This window comes from Siniperca chuatsi, linkage group LG16, assembly GCF_020085105.1.
Source record: "Siniperca chuatsi isolate FFG_IHB_CAS linkage group LG16, ASM2008510v1, whole genome shotgun sequence".
Classification (NCBI taxonomy): domain Eukaryota; kingdom Metazoa; phylum Chordata; class Actinopteri; order Centrarchiformes; family Sinipercidae; genus Siniperca; species Siniperca chuatsi.
This window is the reverse complement of record NC_058057.1, coordinates 12,411,041-12,432,102: the sequence shown is the minus strand read 5'-3', so window position 1 is coordinate 12,432,102 and position 21,062 is coordinate 12,411,041. Positions and strand designations below refer to the sequence as shown.

The 21,062-nt window shown below is 40.2% G+C and overlaps 1 protein-coding gene across 1 annotated transcript in view; it reads right to left on the bottom strand.

Annotated features, from left to right (window-relative positions):
* Positions 1–21,062, bottom strand: part of nkain2 (sodium/potassium transporting ATPase interacting 2) — an 81,194-nt gene that overhangs the window by 28,251 nt on the left and 31,881 nt on the right. Inside the window, exons 2-3 of the mRNA XM_044169683.1 lie at positions 13,626–13,763; positions 12,757–12,837 (exon numbers count right to left, since the gene is read on the bottom strand). Coding sequence (XP_044025618.1) covers positions 12,757–12,837; positions 13,626–13,763 — 219 coding nt within the window. The remainder of the gene's footprint in view (positions 1–12,756; positions 12,838–13,625; positions 13,764–21,062) is intronic.

Here is a 21,062-nt window from a genome sequence, read left to right as displayed (position 1 = left end):
TATCCACCTCTTTCTCTCTTTCTGTCTTCTCCCTTCTCTCTCTCAAATCAAATCAAATCAATATGCTTTATTGCCATGAGTGTAACAAAGACAATATTACCAAAGCGTCAAGTAATAATGAGATTAAAAGAAACAAATTCAATAAAATCTGGAAAATAGCAGAAAAAAAAACTACAAACATTTGCCCTGTGTGTTTGTGAAAGACTATGGAAGTTAGTGTGCTTGTGTGTGTGTGTTGTTATTGGTGTGTGTGTGTATCAGTACCTGGACAGTGGAGGGTCTGGGTGGTTGTGTACACTCCATCACGTAGTGAGTATCAGTATCAGTATCAATATAAGAGCAAATAATTATTAAAAACTATCAAATAGTTAAAGTATTTACAGAATTATAATTAACTAAATTATATATAGCAACATATATATAACCTGGTTATAATAGAAGAATGTTTTAGTCAGGTCTTAATAAGCCATATAAATTATGGGCCTACCAACCAGGCTGACTGATTTGTACAAAATATTAATAATAATAATAAACAATTAAAAATTAAGTCATAAAGTTGTGTTTCTCAGGTTCCACTGGCTGTCCTAAGGTCGTGACATGAGGTGATCAATTTTGCTGCAATCATTTCACATTTGGGATTTTCTCCAAGTAAATATGGGAGTTTCTCTATGTCTGTTGTGTTTTCAAATTCAGGGGGTATTTTTATTATATTGGGAAAATGTAAATTTTTCAGAGCATGATGTGAGGAAGTGTAGTTCTGACTGTTACACTTGGAGCAGAGTCTCTACTCCTCTGGCAGCCAGCTCTGTCTATGTTGACCCTTCTTTATAGCGAGAGTGTGCTCGCTGAGTCTGTACATAGTCAGGACTTCTCTTAGTTTAGGATTTTTTTTACTGTGCTCAGATCATTTGCTAATGTGAAGTATCTTTTTAGGGTCAGATAACGTTTTAATTTAGTCTGTGTTTTTGTTGTTTCCTTCCAATATGTGATACAGTTTTCTTTTTGTTGCTTGACAATTTGGTTTGGACTGGACTAGACTGGGTTGCTGTTGTGGTCCTGAGGCTGTCTGGGGCATGTTAGGTTGTCTGGGCAGAGTCTCAGGACCAGCTGGCTGAGGGGACTCTTCTCTGGCTTTAGCTCTTGGCAGGTTAGGGTTGTGTGATGGTATGTCTGGGGGTCACTAGTTTTTAGGTGGTTGTAAAACTGAATTGGTCTTTTTTGTATTTTCAATATGAGGGGGTATTGGCCGACTTCTGCTCTACAGGCATTGTTTGGTGTCTTTCTATGCAATTTCTTCTGATTGCATAGAAAACCCTTCTTGCTTTGTCTCTCAGATCTTTCACAGCCATGTTATAGCTTCCTGTGAAGCTTATGTTGAGGCCAAGGTATGTGTAGTTTTTTGTATGTTGTAATTGAGTGGTGTCCAAATCTCTCTCTCTCTCTCTCTCTCTCTCTCTCTCTCTCTCTCTCTCTCTCTCTCTCACACAATTTCCCCTCAATTTGCCACTTCTCTATTTTCCTTTGTCTTCCACTCCCAAGAGATGGAGGGATGGAGGGGGAAAAACAGTGAAAATGTTATTTTCTCTGATGGTCTGATGGAGTAATACCCTTTTAATGCTACCTGGAGCTAAATTTATGAGTAGTTTAACGATCAAAATAAAAACACGGACAATCTAGCAAAAATTGTGTGTTTCCAACAAAAAAAGCTCTAAACTGTGGCAGAATAAGAAAAAGGGCCACTTGGACATGAATAATTTAGCGACATGGTGTCCAATTCTGATCGAAGCAGATGTGAAATTAACAAAACTTGTAATGTATTAACGCTGTTTTTCAGGATATGCATATGTTCAGTCCAGTCTCTGGACTCTGTTTGAACTGGATATTACCAAATGTATCAATTCATTGGTTCTAAGTTAATAAAAAAAAATACACACCTTAAGTAACTTAGTTCACGGCAACTGAGATAATTTCATTTTCTATGCTCCAGACCCACATACATTCTGGATGGATGAATGGATGGATGGAAAGAGGGCATAAGGGAGGGAGTGCCAGTTTTTCCCCACGAATGCTTCAGCATATGCTCACTGGACACAAACACACACACCTTTTATAACACATATGGACTCACACATTATCTAACACCTTTTAACATACAATACAAGCTCCAGCAGTCATGTAGTGAAGCAGAAAGACAGACTGTAAACAAAACAGTCAGTTTGACATACTGACAGACAACAACAGTCAGTCAGATATTCAGATATTCCATCCAGCAGGCAACCAGAAAGATCAGTAGATCATCAAACTAAAGGGCAGAAAATTAGGGAGGGGACAATATTAGCTTTATTCTCTCTAAAGTCAATTTTTCACTCTATTTAACTTAACCTCTATCTGTGGTTCTAGTCTCATTTTCTCTCTCTCTGCTGTCTCTCTGTATGTCACTCTGTCTGTGTTATTTCACACCAGTATCATCAGTCACGGTGCATCTCCCTACATTGTTTTGCTGTGATTTCCCATGGGTGTTAGATGAGGCCTTAACCCGTAATGCCTAAAGCACTTCTCTCCTATTAGATTGGTTAGGGAATTGTTTGTGTGTATGTGCGTATGTGCTGGGGGGTGGGTGGTGGGTAGAGATGAAGTCCGTTCCAGATCCTAACCCTGACCTTAACCACTCCAAACCTTATTACCATCTCTAAGCAAATGCCTCAACATAACCATTTTAACTCCTTTGATCTTTCAGATTGGTGGGCAAATTATACCCGTACACCAGGTGGGATCCACAATTGCATGGGGTGATGGACTATGTCTTATGTGGAAGGTGTCGCTCGTAGTGATGAGCCGAATTATCACCCAACTGTTCAGTCCCCTCAGCTCAATGGAGCATTTTAGTGTCTTTTAGCTATTTGTTTGCTTTACTCTTAAAAGAAAAACAAAAAACGACGGTACGCTATCTGCCCAGCAAATAACAAGACACAGTTAGCGACTAGCTGGTGAACATATTGGAGCATTTAGCCGCTAAAAAGCCAGATATTTCACTCAGTTAGTGGAGACCAAAACAGAGCTAATATGAGAGTGAATATTGGACTTACATTCATTGGTTGGCCAGAAATACATCTTCAAATGAATCCTAATGTTGCTCTGTTAGTCATACTAACTTTATAAGGTAATAATATGTCAATATAGTGTTTACAGATTGTAGAGCTTCCCAAAACATCAATTAATGCATGTTTAAAGAAACATAGGACTTACATACTAGAAGGATACACTTGATACTTCTTTGTTACACTTGATCTTGTGTAACAAAGAAAATGTTACACAAGACCAAGTTAATGAGGCATCTGGGAAGGTGGCGATATCGCTAAAAGGAAGTCCGACAGGGTAAGAAACATGAGTAGTCAGACGACCATACAGATATTAACCAAAGCCTAGAGTAAGCCAAACATATGTAGTTAGAGAAAATGGAGGTGAACGGTAAAATTATCGGTTGTAAACATTAATTTTGACATACTGTACTTGCCGATGCAGTGCAACATGCATGATTCTTGCCCCAGTATTGCCATGTTCCCAGATTTCAACAATTGCTTTTATAAATAAAAGTCAGTATAGGCAGTTTAGCAGTTTCCTCTACCATGTACAATAAAACAAACAGTACTGCTAACACAGCCAGGGTAAATTCAGTACAATCAGGGCTTGAAATTAACACCAGCCACCATCCAAACCCTGGGACATGTTTGACTGTGACAGGCAAGTCAGTCAAATCCATTATCTACTGTGGCATACAGCCAATCTGTGTTCAATCAGCTTATTCTATTCTACCCAGTAAAAACAAACTCTTGCCGTTGCACATGAAACTATACAGTAACAATGAATAATCAAATCGAATCACCAGTAATAATAGCTCAGGGCTCAATTGGCTGGTAGGAATGTCCCACTAGAGATGTGTTGATGAAAAAAGGCAATTTCATGCCATGATTTCAACAAATGCATCCATTGATCAAACACAGCCAAGGTTGATGCATTAACTCAGTGAATCAGGGTGGATGTTTTAACTAGAACGTCTACGATTAAATGTGTGGGATCCTCTCATTCATTGTCTCAATCGGCAGTGCTGAATGAATACTGAGGGGAGTAAAATTATGTGACTATTAGCATTCAAACTGGCCCCAGCAATCTGTTTTTTTTTACTTTCTTTGGGGATGAATTGGGTGGTTTTCAATTTGTCTTCTACAATTTATCCTGCAGTAAAATGCTCACCCTGCACTGACAACAGCAGCTATTGATGTTGATATGAAATTGATATGAAAGGGACATATTTGATATTTTTAGATAAGTGATCCTATCGTCCTAAGAGCTTTTGTTGCTCTTACTTTTTCTGTGTTTCTACTTGTGTCCCCTCTCTTCTCTCTTTCCTCTCTTGAAAGGGATACTGATTCACATGTGGCTTCATCCCATCACACGTCTTCTTCTATAGCTCCTATCACACCTTCGCCTGTCTAAACCTCTCCGTCTCTCTGTCCGCCCCTGATGCCTCGATTCTCTACCCCCAATCTTTCAGTCTTCTTTAGTTTCTGTTTCTCCCCCTCTCTCTTCTTTCCATCTTTCACTTTAATCTCTCGTCTTACCACTTTCCCTGCAGTCACTCCTCCCTCTCTCTGTCACTGCTCCATTGTGTGTTTGTGGAGTGAAATTATACGCCTGGACGGATATGGGATTCAAAATGGCACTGTTTTGAGATTGTTTGGATTTTGTGTGTGCACATATGCAGGTGTATGTCCCTCATGTTTTCTTCTGACTGATATAGTGAATGGCAGGTTCTCCAACTACTGGCAGAGCAACACACCAACACATGCAAAGACACACTTACAGACACACACTTTCACACATATAGTATGCAAAAAAGCATGGGGTATAACCCTCCCACACAGCACCCCTTAGTAAATGACTGACAGCTGAGCGCAGGGTATGTGTGTATCTATGCGTCTGTATCTGTGTGTCATTTGACGCCCAGAGGGGGTGGCTGCATCTCTTATATGACACAGTGGACTACTGACAGTTAGCTGTCTAAGAGTTTGTGTGTGTGTGTGTGTGTGTGTGTGTGTGTGTGTGTGTGTGTGTGTGTGTGTGTGTGTTTACAACATGGTGACAGTTCTCTCTCCACAGGCTCCTCTCCAAATCTGTCAGGGATGCAACATCAGAAATCTTTTTAAAGATAAATTTTATGGCACTGCTGCAATATTAGATAGTGCAGTAACGAGTGACAGGAGGGATGGGAGTGGGACAGACTGATATATGGTATGAATCTCAGGCTTAAACTCAAATTACTGTCAAGACAGGATGTACACCTTATCTTGCCTCTGGGGCTCTACAGGGGCCTTATGGAAGGCAAAGATACAATTAGATAGGAAGTTCCATCAAACACAAACGGTTGAGAAGGCAAACATGTCATAATAAGACTGGTGATAAAGCAATTCCTCCATCAGGTGCTTAGCAAAAAATTAAATAATCAGTATTTTTTTGTCAGACCAAATAAGCAATTCTAAAGGTGCTGCGCTTGAAACCAGCAAGTTTGTACAACGAGTTGTCCGAACACATCTGGAGGGAAAAGTGTTTATAGCTGCTCAGAATGGTCACACTCGAAGGCGGAGCAAGAAGCGTGCCATAATAGAGAGGGACAAGACGCAATACTCTCTCTGAGCCACGTCAGAAAAGTGTGGGGGGATGCGTAGAAGGACCAAGAGGCAACCTCCAGGTCTGAAAAGTGAAGCCAATGTAGAAGTGCCTTAAACTTGCATTCTTTCTAATGGCCAGCAGGGAGCAACTCCACGGGTTGCAAAAAGAAGGCAGATTGTATAGAACTCTATGAGAAAATGACTCTACTTCTCACTTGATTTATTACCTCAGTAAACATGCTCCTAATGAGTTTATGGTCTCAATCGCTAGTTTCAAGTCTTCTTCAATACAGCATGATGTTCATTTTGTAAATTATGGTCCCATTTAGAGTAAAATAGACAATAGATAATAAAATAGATAATAATCAATCAGAGGCAATGTGTATCTACTGCACTGTGTACATTTAACTAGCCGTGAACTAGTTTTTGGGTGCTGTCGGTGTTTTCGTCTAAGAACTTTGACAGTGTGTTTTCAGTTCATGAAAGTTAATAATAACATTTTAGTAGCCTAAAAATGTCTTGTTCAGTGTTTGGTTGTACTAAAAGACACTCTAAGGAGTTGGCTGTTAATTTTTTCCAGTAAGTAAAGTTTTAAGCCTGTTATTCACTAGCCAAAATTTGCGTCCCCAATTAATATCACAGTTAACGTCAATTACGGATGCACCTTGCTAACCAAGCTAGCTAGCTCCACCCTCTCGGCCAAATATGGTCACTTTTGGCTCCAAAAAAACTAAGATGGCGACGGCCAAAATACCAAACTCGAGGCTTCAAAACAGTAGTCTATAAACCAACAGGTGACGTCACGGTGGCTACATCCACTTATTTTATACAGTCTATGGGAAGGACGCTGTTAGACCATTCAACAAGATGAACAGCTGTTATGCGAGTACTTGTGTGCATACTTTGTGTGTACCTGGACGATTAAAAATATATCCACTTGGCAGCAATGGCCCAAGCCGAGATAATGCTGATGACGTCATCAGGGTTATTTCGGCTTGGGCCGTTCTTTTTTTAATCTGTCCCTCACGAGTCCCCCAACTTTATGGAAGTGCAATACACTAACCCCTTTAAATTCTTACCCAAGTCAAGAATGACCTGTCAAGCTCAACTCAGCTCAAGCTTAAGTCAATATAAATGAGAAGTCTGAGTGGACGTTCAGACTGAAAACAGTCTTGCGTTAAATGCATGGGGCTGCATTGGTGTGGGTGTGTTACTTCAGGTACCGGCGAGACAATGAATGCAATCCAGTAACAGACCCATCCAATTCACAAGATTTTACTTTGAAAGTTATCATAGTGACAATCATTTTATCTTTTGTTGCGACAATTGCAAGAAAGTAAAAATACAGCATTATGTACTGGGAATGACTGCTTGCACGTGTTTGATTGGCCAAAGCTGTACCTTACCAGATGATGTTGCATTTGTTTGAAAATGAATTAAAAAAGTGATACATCCAACTTTGAGCTACAGCCCTACTGTATGCGTGGGACAATGTCAGCAACTCATCACTGACATGCAACATGCTTCTCACAATGTCCTGTTAACTCTAACGCTAATGATGTCTCATCAAAGCCACTTTACCATTATCTCAAGCTTGATGATCTGTCTGTTTGTCCATCTGGCCGCCTGACTTCAGGACTTCAAACTGAGCTGACAAACTCTGACGCATTCCCCCTCCTTGCTGTCTCTCCCACCTTTCCACTCACTGTCTGGAGCTTACTTTCCTTATCAAGAAGAAATGTCATAGGCGTTTGGCAAATTTCATACCTCTACAACCCTAATCTTTCTGCCTTTCTCGCACTATGCCACAAAACACCAGAAATACTTTCAGTTTACCTGCTTAACATCAAATAGTCTGCCAGGAGTGTTCTGCACACTTAAACAGACACATTGCACAAGAAGCATATCTGTCACCATGAAGAGTTGAATGGATTTGTTGTCTTTGTGTGCACTATTTTCTATTCTTTAATACAACATCCAAATGTATGGAAATTTTTTTTGTTAAACTTACTCTGCTGGCACTGGGGCTGCACATATCAGGTCCATTCGTGGATAAAACAGGGTGTTGGCACTGGAGAATTACATCAAAGCTACAGTACAAATCCAAGAGTCACTGATAATATGGCACAAGATTCTCTGCCTCTTTCATGCACAGAAAGATGTCAGATCTCTGTAATGAAGAAAAACTGAGTCTGTCACAATCACTTTTGTCCTGTGACCTCAAAGTAATGGCCTGAGTGTATAAAGTAATGTATTAAATTGGCACTCGGTACTGGCCAATACATAAAGCCCTGCACTATGGATTCCTATTGACCATAAATAGCAGTGCCATCTTGACAGGGACACATTTCCTCGAGTCTTGACATTGGAAATATAGAGGAAGAGAGTGAATGTAAAGGAGGCGAAGAGGTGAAGAAGAGCAAGACGGAAGAGGAGCATGGTTCACATGGCACTTTGCAAAACAACATGAAAAGGACTTGATTATAGGGTGAGCAGAGGGAGAGGAGGGATGAATTACATGGAGATGAAGGGAGCGAGGCACAGGAGGAGGGAGAAAGAGAGACCAAGAAAGAGAGAAGCAGCATCAGGAAGCAATAGAGACGGCGATTAGAAGATTTTCATTTACATCACAGTATTCTTGAAGCACAGAGCACACCATCATTACCCTTATCAAATACTGAGAATAATGAGTTATTGTTCGTCTTCTTAGAGTACAGTGTTAATTTTGGCACCTGATTTGGATTCAGTTCTAGTCTTTTGATGAAAATGTACATTAGTTTTAGTCACATTTTAGTCATTTGATTATTTAAATTTAGTCTAATTTTAGTTAACGAATAGTAAAGACATTTAAGTCTGGTTTGTCTTTTTTTTAATGTATTTTTTTAATTGTGTCCACTAAGAATTCGAATGCCTATCACATCTCAGATGTGTGATCTGTGACAGTGATTACAGGTGTTGTTCTAGTCTATGCTGGGGTTTAGTATTCACTAAAATACTGTTACTTACCTGGGTTTAGCTCGAGACGAGTAGCTAAAACGTTGGATAGTATTAAAGGGACAGTTCACCCCAAAATCAAAAATACATATTTTCCCTCTTACCTGTAGTGCTATTTATCCATCTACTGTAGATTGTTTTGGTGTGAGTTGCAGAGTTTTGGAGATATTGGCCATAGAGATGTCTTGCATTTTTTGATATTAATGGAAAGTGTAGGAGAAACTGTAGATGCATATAGTTCTGTTAAATTTTTCTTACCTGTAACCTGTAACGTTAGCTGACACTACTGACAGAGACTTACTGTTACCAATGTAAGATGCTGCTTATTAGCGCAACAGGTCAAGCAACCTTTGAAAATGAGACAAATTTAGGTGGCAGAGGATACTGTTTAACCAGTCGAAAGCATAATGTCTCATTCCACAGATGCATGCAGATTGCTGAATATTGCTTTTGCATTAAAACAGTCATTTTGTTCATATGTCTTTACATTATTGTTGAATTTTTATTTGTTCAAAACCATTGTAATAAATTTCATATATTTCTCGTTTTCAGAGGTCACTTATTTCATTTTAGTTTCATTTTCACTGTGAAAAAAACATTGTCAATGAATATTTTTCGTCACAGTTTTTGTTGACGCAATTAACACTGCAATATTAAAATGATGCTCTTTGTTTTAGCAGCCTTCTTTGTTTGAAATTGTGCAGTTCTCCAGACAGAGCATAAATCTGGTTTCATCATTTTTTTGGGGAGTTTCCTGGTTCTGAACTGAGTGGCAATAATCACAGACATAGCCATACTTGTTTTACATGTGGTCCATTGTAATAATAGCCCTCAGGTCAGTAAACAAGCCCTGGAATGGTAGGTGATGGATTTGTATCTCATACAACAGCTGGTGAATCTGGGCAGGGGGGGAAGCGACTCCCCTCTCCCTCAGTAACTGGGTCAAGGTTGGTGTGCCCTTGAGTGCAGCACACTCAAACTGTTCTCGTCATAAAAACAAGCTGTTTAGCATCTGGTTCGAGTGTGCTTTTCTCTGATTGGTCAGCAGGTAATTGATAAAGGTGTCGCTAATTAACTAGCTGCTTCACCCTCGTTAGGAACCAGATGTGATGATTTTAGTGTAGAGAGCTGAAGCCTTTAATGAAGGGCTTTTTTCTAATAAAATGAAGAGAAATCTTAGACTCATATCATTTTATAATAAAATATAAATGATACATTTGGTGATATATTTAATTTTATTCTACTTAATTAACCTTTGAACCACTATTACGCAGGTTTTTCAGATGTTTCTAACTGGCTCCTGATCCTTTCAAAATGGCAGACAGGCTTGTATTTTCAATATGATAAAGACATAACCCAAACAGCAGTTCCCTGTGCTCCCAGCTGTAGTGGTTGTTGTAACTGTTAAAACCAGGCCTCGGAGACGGTGAGAGGTGTAAATATCATTAAAATCAGAGATCAATGACGCTGCAGGTTCCTAGACAGAAGGTAGGGGGATTTTATATGACTGTTGACTCACTATAAAACTTCTGGCCATAGTTTGGACGGCAACAAAAGTTAACAAGGCTCACAGTGTGTGTGTGTGTGTGTGTGTGTGTGTGTGGGAAGAGCAGACAGACTGGGGATGAGTGTATCGAAGAGTGAGTACCAGAGGGAACAGGAAAACTAGCGGAGGAATATGCGCCAATTATGCTTCAGTCCAAGCTAACAGTAATTATGATCGAAAAGCTGGAAATACCAAAAAGATGAGGATTAGGATAGATGATATGTGCTGCTATAACTGCAATTTTGTGCGATTTATTAAACTGGTAGCAGACATATTACATAACCGTCCAATAGAACGAGTAATTTAGAGCAAATTGTGGTGGGGAAACTACAATTTTTTCAACACCACACCACAGAGTGTAATCAGCCATAATCAGCACTCCCATCAACTGATTTCTTCTGTTTATGGAAGCGCTGATTGGCCCTAATTAATTGTCCAAGTTGATCATCTGTATTTAAAATCAACTAACTGTACTGCAGAAAGAACTAACTTTTAAAAATTGACTCTGAAAAGACTTGAACAACCTAAACTCATGTCTCATATGTATATCAGTGTGTACTAACAATGTAAAGAACTGACATGCTTTCATTATACACACATCATCACGAGTCAGTTGATGATGGGTGATGGTGATGATAAGTTTGGGTTCCTGTGTGATAAATGGACAGCTATTGTGCTTTACCACGGCATTTGAGTTTTCTTGTGCCTTACTCTGTGTACGTTTTACACATACATGCACACTTACAGACACACCTCAAACGACCCAGATAGCGTGGTAGACTAACTAGCTCCGCTCCACGCCATCTTGAGGACCATTTTGGCTCTCCCCTTTGGTTGAGTTTTGCGGGCCTGCCTACCATTTTGGATCTATGCACCACGACCACCCACGTGCACACACACACACACACACACACAGGCACACACAATAGACAATAGTGGTTGTTATTGATTATCAGTACTAAGGTTAAATAAATGCTATTGTACCTTGTGTATGTGTTGTATTAACAGCTGGTTGTGACGGTCAGTGCTCGGGTTCACCCTTTACTGTCCACTATTATTAATGTAAGATTGTACCTTAAATATCAGCATTTTTAAGTGGACAGCCACCTTTGAAACTGTTTTCCCACGTTTAGTTATTGGTCCCTGATTCCAGGGTGGTGCCCCGTAATTATTAATCCATATTAATAATTTTGATAATTTTAATTAATATTAAGAAATATCTTTGATATTTTGCTAAAAAACAAATCCGCCCTACCTGAATCCCAACAATGTTTTCACATTCTAACCAGATGTTGAAAAGGTGCACCTTACCTTACATACCTAATCTTTACTCCTCTCAAGTGTAACTGTGTCAGTAAGCAGTCTGTGGAAGCAGCCCCTGACAGGGTCTTGCCCTTAGTGATTACAGCAGCTGAAGTTACACTAAAATTACACTGAAATTATGTGACCCTTCCTGTCAGAAGAGACAGGAAGAGAAGCGTCTCAGCGATTTCAGCACTTGCGGTCAAAGTAGGGACGTCATTCCTCAGCCTATTATCACACAGGAAGGTGTGTTTATGAACTACACAACTACACGCCTTCCACTCGTGATCGTAGAGTGGCGCTACAGAGCGGCACTTCTTTTACTTCACGAATGATCTTTGCAGAGTACAGACACCGGCTTGCAGAGAGCATATCAAAAAGACAACAGTCTAGCTTCAGGGAGCAGTGAGCCGTACAGATAAGAGAACGTGTAAGAGAGTGCATGTGAAGACAAAACCTTTGTCTCGCTCATGGTTCTTTCAGGGGAGTCATCCATGGGTCTGTGTTAGTTTATGGATAGTTCTTAGCAAAAGTTACTCTTCTTGTATAATTTTTTGAATGTTACTAAACCACCCTCCTCTGGACTGGAGTAGGGTCTACCCAGATTTCCATCTAGCATGGGAAAACCTTCACGGATAAAATAAGATTCGTGATCTGGCAAATTTGGGGATAAATTTGAATGAAAGTGCAGTTTATTTTTATTTTTAAAACAGCTGAGTACTGTAGTTTTTAACAAACATTATTCAAACAGGAGTAAAAAGTGCATTTATGGGGAACTATTTTCAGCTGCGGATTAATACACATTGGGCACACTAGTCAGTATTAATGGCAGCAGGATGGTGTATGTGGAATAGACTCAAAATAAACTACAGTGCAAAGATGCGGCTCATTGGAGTGTTTTTAAAAGTTTCTGGACAACAATGGGAGTCTTTAGCATAGCATTAGCTATATCAGGCTTTGGATACACAGGTAACAATACTTATTAGTGGGGTCAGTTCATTGCTGGTTTTGGTCTTTTCATGGGATATGTTGAGTATAAGAAAAATATAGAATACTGCCAGTTTTATTCTTGCATCTTAATTTTGATATGAGACACTAAATGTAAGTAAATGGGGCCTTAGTGATCCATACTCCAACTCCAGAAATCCTGCATGCAACAATGCTGTGTCTTAGTATAACTGAAGTTACAGTGGTACATTAGAAGACTTGACAAGGATGTAGAAGTAATCCAAGGAAATGTTTTCTTACTCTGGACAGATCTCCAACCTCCAGGTAAAAACAGATGATGAAGACATTCCAGGTCATCCACGCGACCAGCCAGGCTGCGTACTGCAGAGAAACAGGGTAAGGGAGAAGAAAGTGAGAGGCAGACAGGATCTGACAGGCCTTTGTTGGAGAATTAAAAAAGCATGTTCATGTCTTGCATTTAGAGCGAGTGAGATGGAGAGAAAAGACAGAGGTGGGCTTCACTTTTGATGCCGTTAAGATGCAGAGACACAAAAACAGCGGCGAAGAGTGCAACCAATCACCTGAATCAAACCAGACAGGGAGAGAAAATAGAAAGCAGGACTGTGCATGTGTATGTGTGTAAAAAGGGAGTTATAAGCAGGAAAGAATGAATGAATGATAGAAATAAGGCAGAATTTATAAGCTTAGATCAAACTTTCATTCCCTTTCATTATTTGAATCTTCTTCCTTAATTTTCTCTGCGCATGTGAAGGTCATATTTCTTGTTATATACATGCAGCTTTGCTTTTTACAGTGCATTCTCTATGTATGAATGAAATGCTTTCAACATATAATAGATAATCAGTTGTTAAACATGTTATATTGTTCTGTACACAAAGTGCAGTTAATCGTGAGATGTGACTATGGTACAATTTTCATGGCTGGCAGTGCTGTGAACCCTACAAATTACAAAACTTTAAATTGAAAAACTTTCACTCCAATGTAACAAAAGTAACAGATTCCAATATTATTCAGTCCTTGCTATTTAATGTAGAGAGCTGAGTATAGGCTAATTAGAGGCTGTTGATAAATGTAGGGCAAAGGATGTGTAAAATGGCTGTTTCTAATGAGTGTGTGTGTGTGTGTGTGTGTGTGTGTGTAGAACCCACCCCAGTGACATATCTCGGCCTGAACTGAATCGTGCCAAACAGGCCCAGGATGACAACGATGATGTGGAGGAAGTTGGTCAGGATGGAAGCCCACTGGTAGCCCAGGAAATCTATCACCTGACGCTCCAACACACTGACCTGAGAGGAGGAGGAGGAGGAGAAGTGGGAGGAAGAGGAGGAAGAGGAGGAAGAGGAGGAGAGGAGATTAGTGGCAAGAAACAACAAATCAACAACAGCAAGTCATGTTTTCTACAAAACATTTGACATCCGTGGGTTGTCACAGCAAGAAAACCACTAACAGTCATATAAAGCATGCGAAACAGAAAAGTACAAAGGTGAATGTTGTAAAGAATAAACTCATTAGTGTCATTCTCCTTATAACTTGCAATAGTTAATCCACCTCTTTAAACTGACATGAGCCTTAACCACTTGAACCCTACAGTAAGTTTGATTAAAAACAATTTCAGCATTCAGTGAAACTATAGCAGACAAACGTTGAGCTGATATGATTAGTTGATCGATGGAAAAGTAATCGGCAACTATTTTGATAGCCGGCTAATTGTTTCAGTCAATTTCAAGCAAAGATGGCAAACATTTGATGGTTTCACTTACTCAAATGTGATGATTTGCTGCCGTTCTTTCTCATATATAATTTAGGGGTGTGCCATATTATATCGTTCACGATAATACTGGTATCATTTTTAATATGAAAAATTTATATCGTGATAATGGCAACATTCCAACTTGTTGACGTAATGACGTCGTACTGGTATGCGCAGCAACATCAAGCGTCGCTGAAAACGAAAGTAACATTGCTACCGGCTCCACGGTGGAGGAGTTGGTTCCAAAAAGGGGAGCTACTTCAGTAGTGGAAGTGGTTTGGTTACAAAAGATATTGTGTGTTTCCCACACACAGACTTTACTTGCTCGGCCAGGTCTATTAACGGCACCATCTACGATCGATTAGCTAGTGGACAATCTCCCCTCGCTCTACCCCTCCCATCGCACATGCTCTGCAGAGAAACACAGAGAGAGACAGTGTCTCCTATTTATGCTGTTGTTTAGTAAAAGCTTGTAAGTGCACCTGTTGGTGCCGATGTCATTCCGTACCACGTTGGTTTCAATAGTTTTGATAGGCAACGTCATTAACAACGAGCCTTCTCCATACGCGGCTCACCAAGCTGCTCTGAAAACGGACTCGTGGGTGAAAAAGTCCAAAACGTGAGTTGTGTTTTTTTGGCGACTTTATAAAACATACTGCTGACGAAGACAATCAACAAGCACATGGAGAAAGAGAAACAGAAAGAGGCGGGGCAAGCCGCGTGTGTGTGGGGAAAAGCAAGGTGAGCAGATTCAATTAGTTTGTGAGTAAACACTACAATAAGGTGGAGGATTAAGTAGAATTAAAATGGTGAAATAAGAAATAATTTACTAGAAATAGGGTACTATATTCTTTCAAATATATTCTTTCAAATATATATATATTAATATTTTTCAGGATTTTTTTCATATCGTCAAGAATATTATTATCGCAGAAATACCATGATCTACCCTGATATCGTGATATTATTTTAGGGCCATATCGCCCACCCCTAATATGATTGTTAACGGAATATTTTCAATTGCTGGCTGGACAAAACAAGCTATTTGGTGACGTCACCTTGGGCTCTGAGAAATTGTGATGGACTTTTTTTTTGCTATTTTCTGACATTTTATAGACAAAATGATAAATCAATTAATCAAGAAAATAATTTGAAGATAACTCAATAATGAAAAGCCCTACTATGATGTCATTTTGTAATTGTCAATGGTTCCATTCCTTAATGATGGACTTGTAAAAGGTCTGCTGGGTTAAAGGGGATGTATTTACAATTAGCGCTCACATCATAATGAAGTAAACTGTAATCAGTTATTTATGCATTACTGTTAGGCTCCCAGGTCTGTGTGTGTGTGTGTGTGTGTGCTTTATTATCATTCAGTCACTGGAGCCTCATGCTGAGATAGTTAATGAAGTCAGCACAGCGTACGATACGGCACTGCTAAATATATTAACACACACACACACACACACAGGGAGACAGAGAGAGAGAGACATGAGGAGGAAGAGGTAGCAGGAGACAAAAGAGGTGGTACATTAAGAAAAGAATGAAAGAAAGAAAGCAAGGGATACCATTACTAGCTTAATTGAGCCCAAAAAGGGACTGATATTTACTGTTCTACACTATCAACTAGAAGTGTTTACACACCAACAGCCTACATATCAAATAAAGGGCTTTATTTTCCCTTATTCTCACTCTCTTCACACAAACACACACACACACACACACTACTGGATGGCTGAGCTTAGAGTGCCCTAATGTGAGACCATATGGCAACACTACAGCCTTTCACAGCCAAACAGCAGTTATACACACACAGACAAACACTGTATAAAACACACACAAACTGTAACTTGTATAAACTACACTTATCCGATATTAGTTTTAACTATGAGAATATTTACTGAATATGAGAGGAAGGTGTATGAATGAGTGTGTGGTGTGCTGACGATGTATGTATGTGCATCCACCCGTGTGAGTGTGTGTGTGTGTGTGTGTGTGTGTTTCCATGTCAGGGCAGGTCTGCTGTGCTTGCACTTGACAGCACCTGCTGTTATTGGACACACTGGGCTCAGCTGGCACCACAATGTGTGAGTGTGTGTGTGTGTGTGAGAGAGAGAGAGCGAGAGAGAGAGAGAAAGAGAGAGAGAGAGAGAGAGAGAGAGAGAGAGAGAGACATTGTGTTTCTTTGTGTCCATGCCTTTATGTGCAGGACAGGCACCATCTCTCTGTCTTTGTGTTTTTTGTGTATCAGCTTCATTTTATTCTGTAAAAGTGTGTCCTCTCATTGACAATTATATAGTGCAGCAATTGTGCCTCTCTCACAAACACACACACACACACACACACACACACACACACACACACATACACACACACACAGAGGCCATTATAAGAAGTCAGAGGCCTCCCATCCCATTACTGAGGCCCCTGGGGGCCCCTCTTTCATCACCAATAATATAAACAGTCTTCACTCCAGCTGGGACGCACACACACTCCCCAAAAAACACACAATACATCACACACAAACACAAGTGGGAGAGAGAAAATGTGATAGGAGGGATACAAAATTGTTTTTACACTATAGGCAACAACCATATTGATTTCTTTTGGTTATTAATCCCACATCCTTAAGGGTCAGTCAGCTAAAAATAACCTTTTTTCGCTGGTGTTTATTGTTCTAACCTGAGTTAATACGGAAGCCTATAAAGAGCAATATTCAAAACCAGACCATCTGTTCATTTGCACCGCACTCATCTTTTGATGTGAAATTCTCATTACATGGCTCAGCTGCAAAACAACTAACTTCAGCTGCCTCAGTACATCATTCTTTGTAATTAAGTCACTGAGTTCTCCTGACAGACAAAAGACAAAGCGTGCATAGGGCCCCCTCTGCCATAATCCCAGCATCCTTTGCATGTGTCAAATGACAGAAGCTTCAGATAAGGTGTGAAGTTGCCCGGCCTTTCAACAGCAATGACCGGGGGGGAGGGGGTTGGATGGAGAGCTCAGCAGCTATGTTAGCAGATATGGCAGTTCTGTGATATGTGCAGCTGATGAAAGCTTCGGCACTGTACAGGTGGAGCATCCCTTTGGGATCTGCTGCGACAGACTTTGATGCTGCCGAGATGTTCATTTCAGCTCTGCTGCTTAAAGCACAAGGCCAGGGGCATGTTCACATTCAGCTTGTTTGTCTAGGTATATACAGCACATCCACCTGTAGACACAGCACATTAGTCTCAACATGTGTTGATTCTGCAGAGACAATTATTTGGAGTTGCAAGTATTGACTGAAGAGTTTAGTCCTCTCATAAAGCTGATATGGCTATCTATAGAAATAAACACTGACAAGTCTAATATAAATATATATAATATCTCTACAGTATGAATACATGTACTGTACAGTCCGGTAAGTATCTGTGTGTGTGTGTGTGTGTGTGTGTGTGTGTGTGTGTGTGTGTGTGTGTGTGTATGTGTGTTTCACAAAACATGGGAAAAAGTTGATATGCAGCCTGCCAGCACAAAATCCCTCAGGGACCAAGAATGTTTATTCCACCTACTGTTTTGTTAGCATAGACTCATGCTCGTGCTCTTGTTAGCTTGAGTTTCCCAAATGCAGTAGTTAGCTGAGAGCCTGACTAAAGAGCTACAGTGCATCCATCACTGTCCTGTTGTCTATTCTCACTGTATATAGTCTCCTCCCCGTAATATGGCCAAAATTGTTTAGTTTTGTTGTAGCACTGAAAAAAAATTTCTGTGCTTCATTAAAAAAGTAAACCGACTGTCAAAGGACAAAATAGCAATGATCTGCTTTATGCCATGGGTTTTAGCTAGCGCTGAACGATTAATCGCGATTACACAAAAATCATGATTTGAAAGAGTGCAATCTTCTAATTCAAAGAGCTGCGACTTTATTTACATAATTAAGAGTGTTTTAACAAGCGGTAGGAGATGAAAGGTTTAGTAGGCAACAGTTTTTTGCTACCTGATTTACCCAGTTGATTCTGTGAATTGGCCAAACAACAAAAATGACACTCTCAACTGTTGTCTGTTTATCATGTGCTCTGAATGCTATAGTCTCACTCTGATGTTTGAAAAAGCAAACAGTAGCCAGAGTCTGTTTTCTGTTCGAAAACACAAACTGAGTGGTAGTCTTGCTTCACGTTTTAGACAGGTAACTAGCAGGTAGCTTGTCATTTACAGTTTGTTGACTGTAATGTTGACAACGTAGTCATTTTAAGCCTATCACTTTAAAAGCCCTGAACCAGGAGGTCCAGGATTCAGGGCTGTGAAGCAGCTTGTCCTGTCAGTTTGTGAAGCTAAAGTTAACGATAAAGGAAAAGTTGCAATTAAATTTTTTCCTCAGAATTTTCAGCCCTAGTTTTGGTATAATTCAAACATTTGATGTCTTTAAGTGGTTAAATTTGTCATCTTTCATGATGTCAGCAGGGAAGTGTTTCTTTTTGGGTAAATACATAAAAGTTGAAAATGAAAAGCAAGGTTGAAAATGCGAAGAGAGACAGAAATTGGTCATTTACAGAGGTGGGCGAACGATTTCTGAAATGTGTGTTTGTGTTTCACTCAGCACACCCAGCACACGGATGCACACGCAGACATGTAGCTGAAGTGACAGTGAGAGACACTCATACTCAAACGCTTAGGGAATAGATTGAGGGTGATGAAAGGGACAGTAGAGAGAGGCAGAGGAGTAGGCAGAGAGCGAGAGTCTTCAGTGAGTTTGGGAAAGATTTTGGTCTCTCTTGATAATGAATGATAAAATGATATCAAAGAATTCTCATTGCTCCAGACAGGGAAACAGCTGCACTGTGTGACCATTATGAGACACTGCAGAGCGATAAAAGTGTTTTTTATCTTAAAGAGAAGAAGAGAAGAGAGAATACGGTGATGGACAGAGAGACAGGCCAAGAGATCTGACAAGAGGGCCTGAAGAGATGGAGAGGTGATTAAGATTGAGGAAAAAGGAAGAGATGAGAGAGAGGCAGTGGGTGAGAAAAATTAAAACATCTCATCTTCTTTCCCTCAATTCCTCCATCCTTACCTTCTTCCCTCTCCAGCCCATTCTTTCTTCTCTCTACTAATCTCCTCCCATCTTCTCATTTCCTCCCTGCCTCTTTCTTCTTTCCTGTTCTCCTCATCACCCCCTGCTCTCTTTCCTCTCTTCTCCTCTCCTACATATTTAATATGCATTCATCTGTTACCAGATCTGATGTGTCATAAAACAACAAATTACCTCATCTGCCTCCTCCCTCTTTTCCCTCCATCTCTTTCCTCTTTCCTCCATTACCTTCTCTACCTTCCATCTTCTCTTCATGCAGCGTTTCTTTTTCTAGCTCTCCTTCGTTCCCTTCCCTGCATCCTCCACTCTGCCGGCCTGTTACCTCTCCCTCGCTTGCCTCCTCCCCTGTTTAGTCTCAACCTTCCCTCCCTCGTTCCCTCTGCATTTTGGCTGAGAGTTTTTGCTTGGTTCCGTGACCTTTAAAAAACTGCTGATCAAATTCTGCTGCTCATCCCATTATAGACGACAGAGAGGGAGGGAAAAGGGGGAGGGATGAACGGAGGGAGATGAGGTCAGATGGGGTAGGAGAGTGAGAAGAAGCTGGAGAAAGACATGGTAGAGGAGAGGAGGTATGGGAAGCAGCAGAGATAGAGTGGAGAGAAAAACAGGCAGAGGAAGTGAGAAAATGTCCAACAAACACTTTATGAGTCAGACAGGGAGCATCACGACTGAGTAGCAACAAATCAGAAACACATTGAGGTAAATATATGCCATTTTTTTCTTTCCTCAGCTTTCATTCTGAAACCTTTTTTTTCCTGTCTCCGTATTCATCGTAAACTTTATTCTCCTAATAAAACTCCGAAGCAATCGTGGTTTACTGTTAACTTAATTAAGGCTGCCTACCTGCGCCGTATCCCACTGTGTACAGCAAAAAGCAATCTCCTATCGATTCGGTTCACACAACGATCAATTCATCTCCATTGGAGGCTATTAGGGACCATTTGTGGCTACTTAGGGCTCGGAGAGAGAGGAAAGGCAGTGGGGAAGATGGGACAAGCAAAGTGAGAGGAGAAAAGAAAAAAGGAAGGGAGAGAGAAGGAGTGGGAGGAAATGGTGGAGAAGGAAAGACACATAGAGGAAGGGCGGAGATGGAAAAGACAACGATGATCATAGGTGAAAATCTTTCCATTAAATATCCAATTTCCTCACTCAGGTCCACCCATTGTCATCACAACTATTCAGTCATCTGTAATAGCCATAATGCCCTAGTCACTCAGCTATAGATTGACTGCACACAACTCCAACGGAGAGTCCCACTTCAATTATTTGTTGGGTCTCTAATAATATTATAAAGTACTGTCTAGACCTGCTTTATAGGAAAAGTGCAATGAGATAACTTCTGTTGTAAATTGGCGCTATATAAATATAACTGAATTGAACTGAATTGAAATTAACATTACAGGATGGCTATTAGGCTGGTATACTTAAGGCTGTGGTCATAAACAGTGCTTTCATGGGAATAGGCTCTGGTTAACATACCTGTGACTCTTACAGCTAATGTGTTACCTTTGCAAGAGTTAGCTGAACTTTCCAGAAAGTTGTGTTAAGCTCCTTCACAGCCACAGGGTGTACCTTTCAAATTTCCTGATCTTATAGGCTTTCTAGGCAGGTGAAGGAAATTATCAAGATACGTCGGTGGATATGGCTTAATTTTTTGTTCTGTGCTAGCATTTCATCATGTGGCTCTGCAGCTTTACATGCTGAGGTGAGGGTGAAAAAACACACCAGGGTTCAACAAATATTGGTGTTTTCAAACTGACT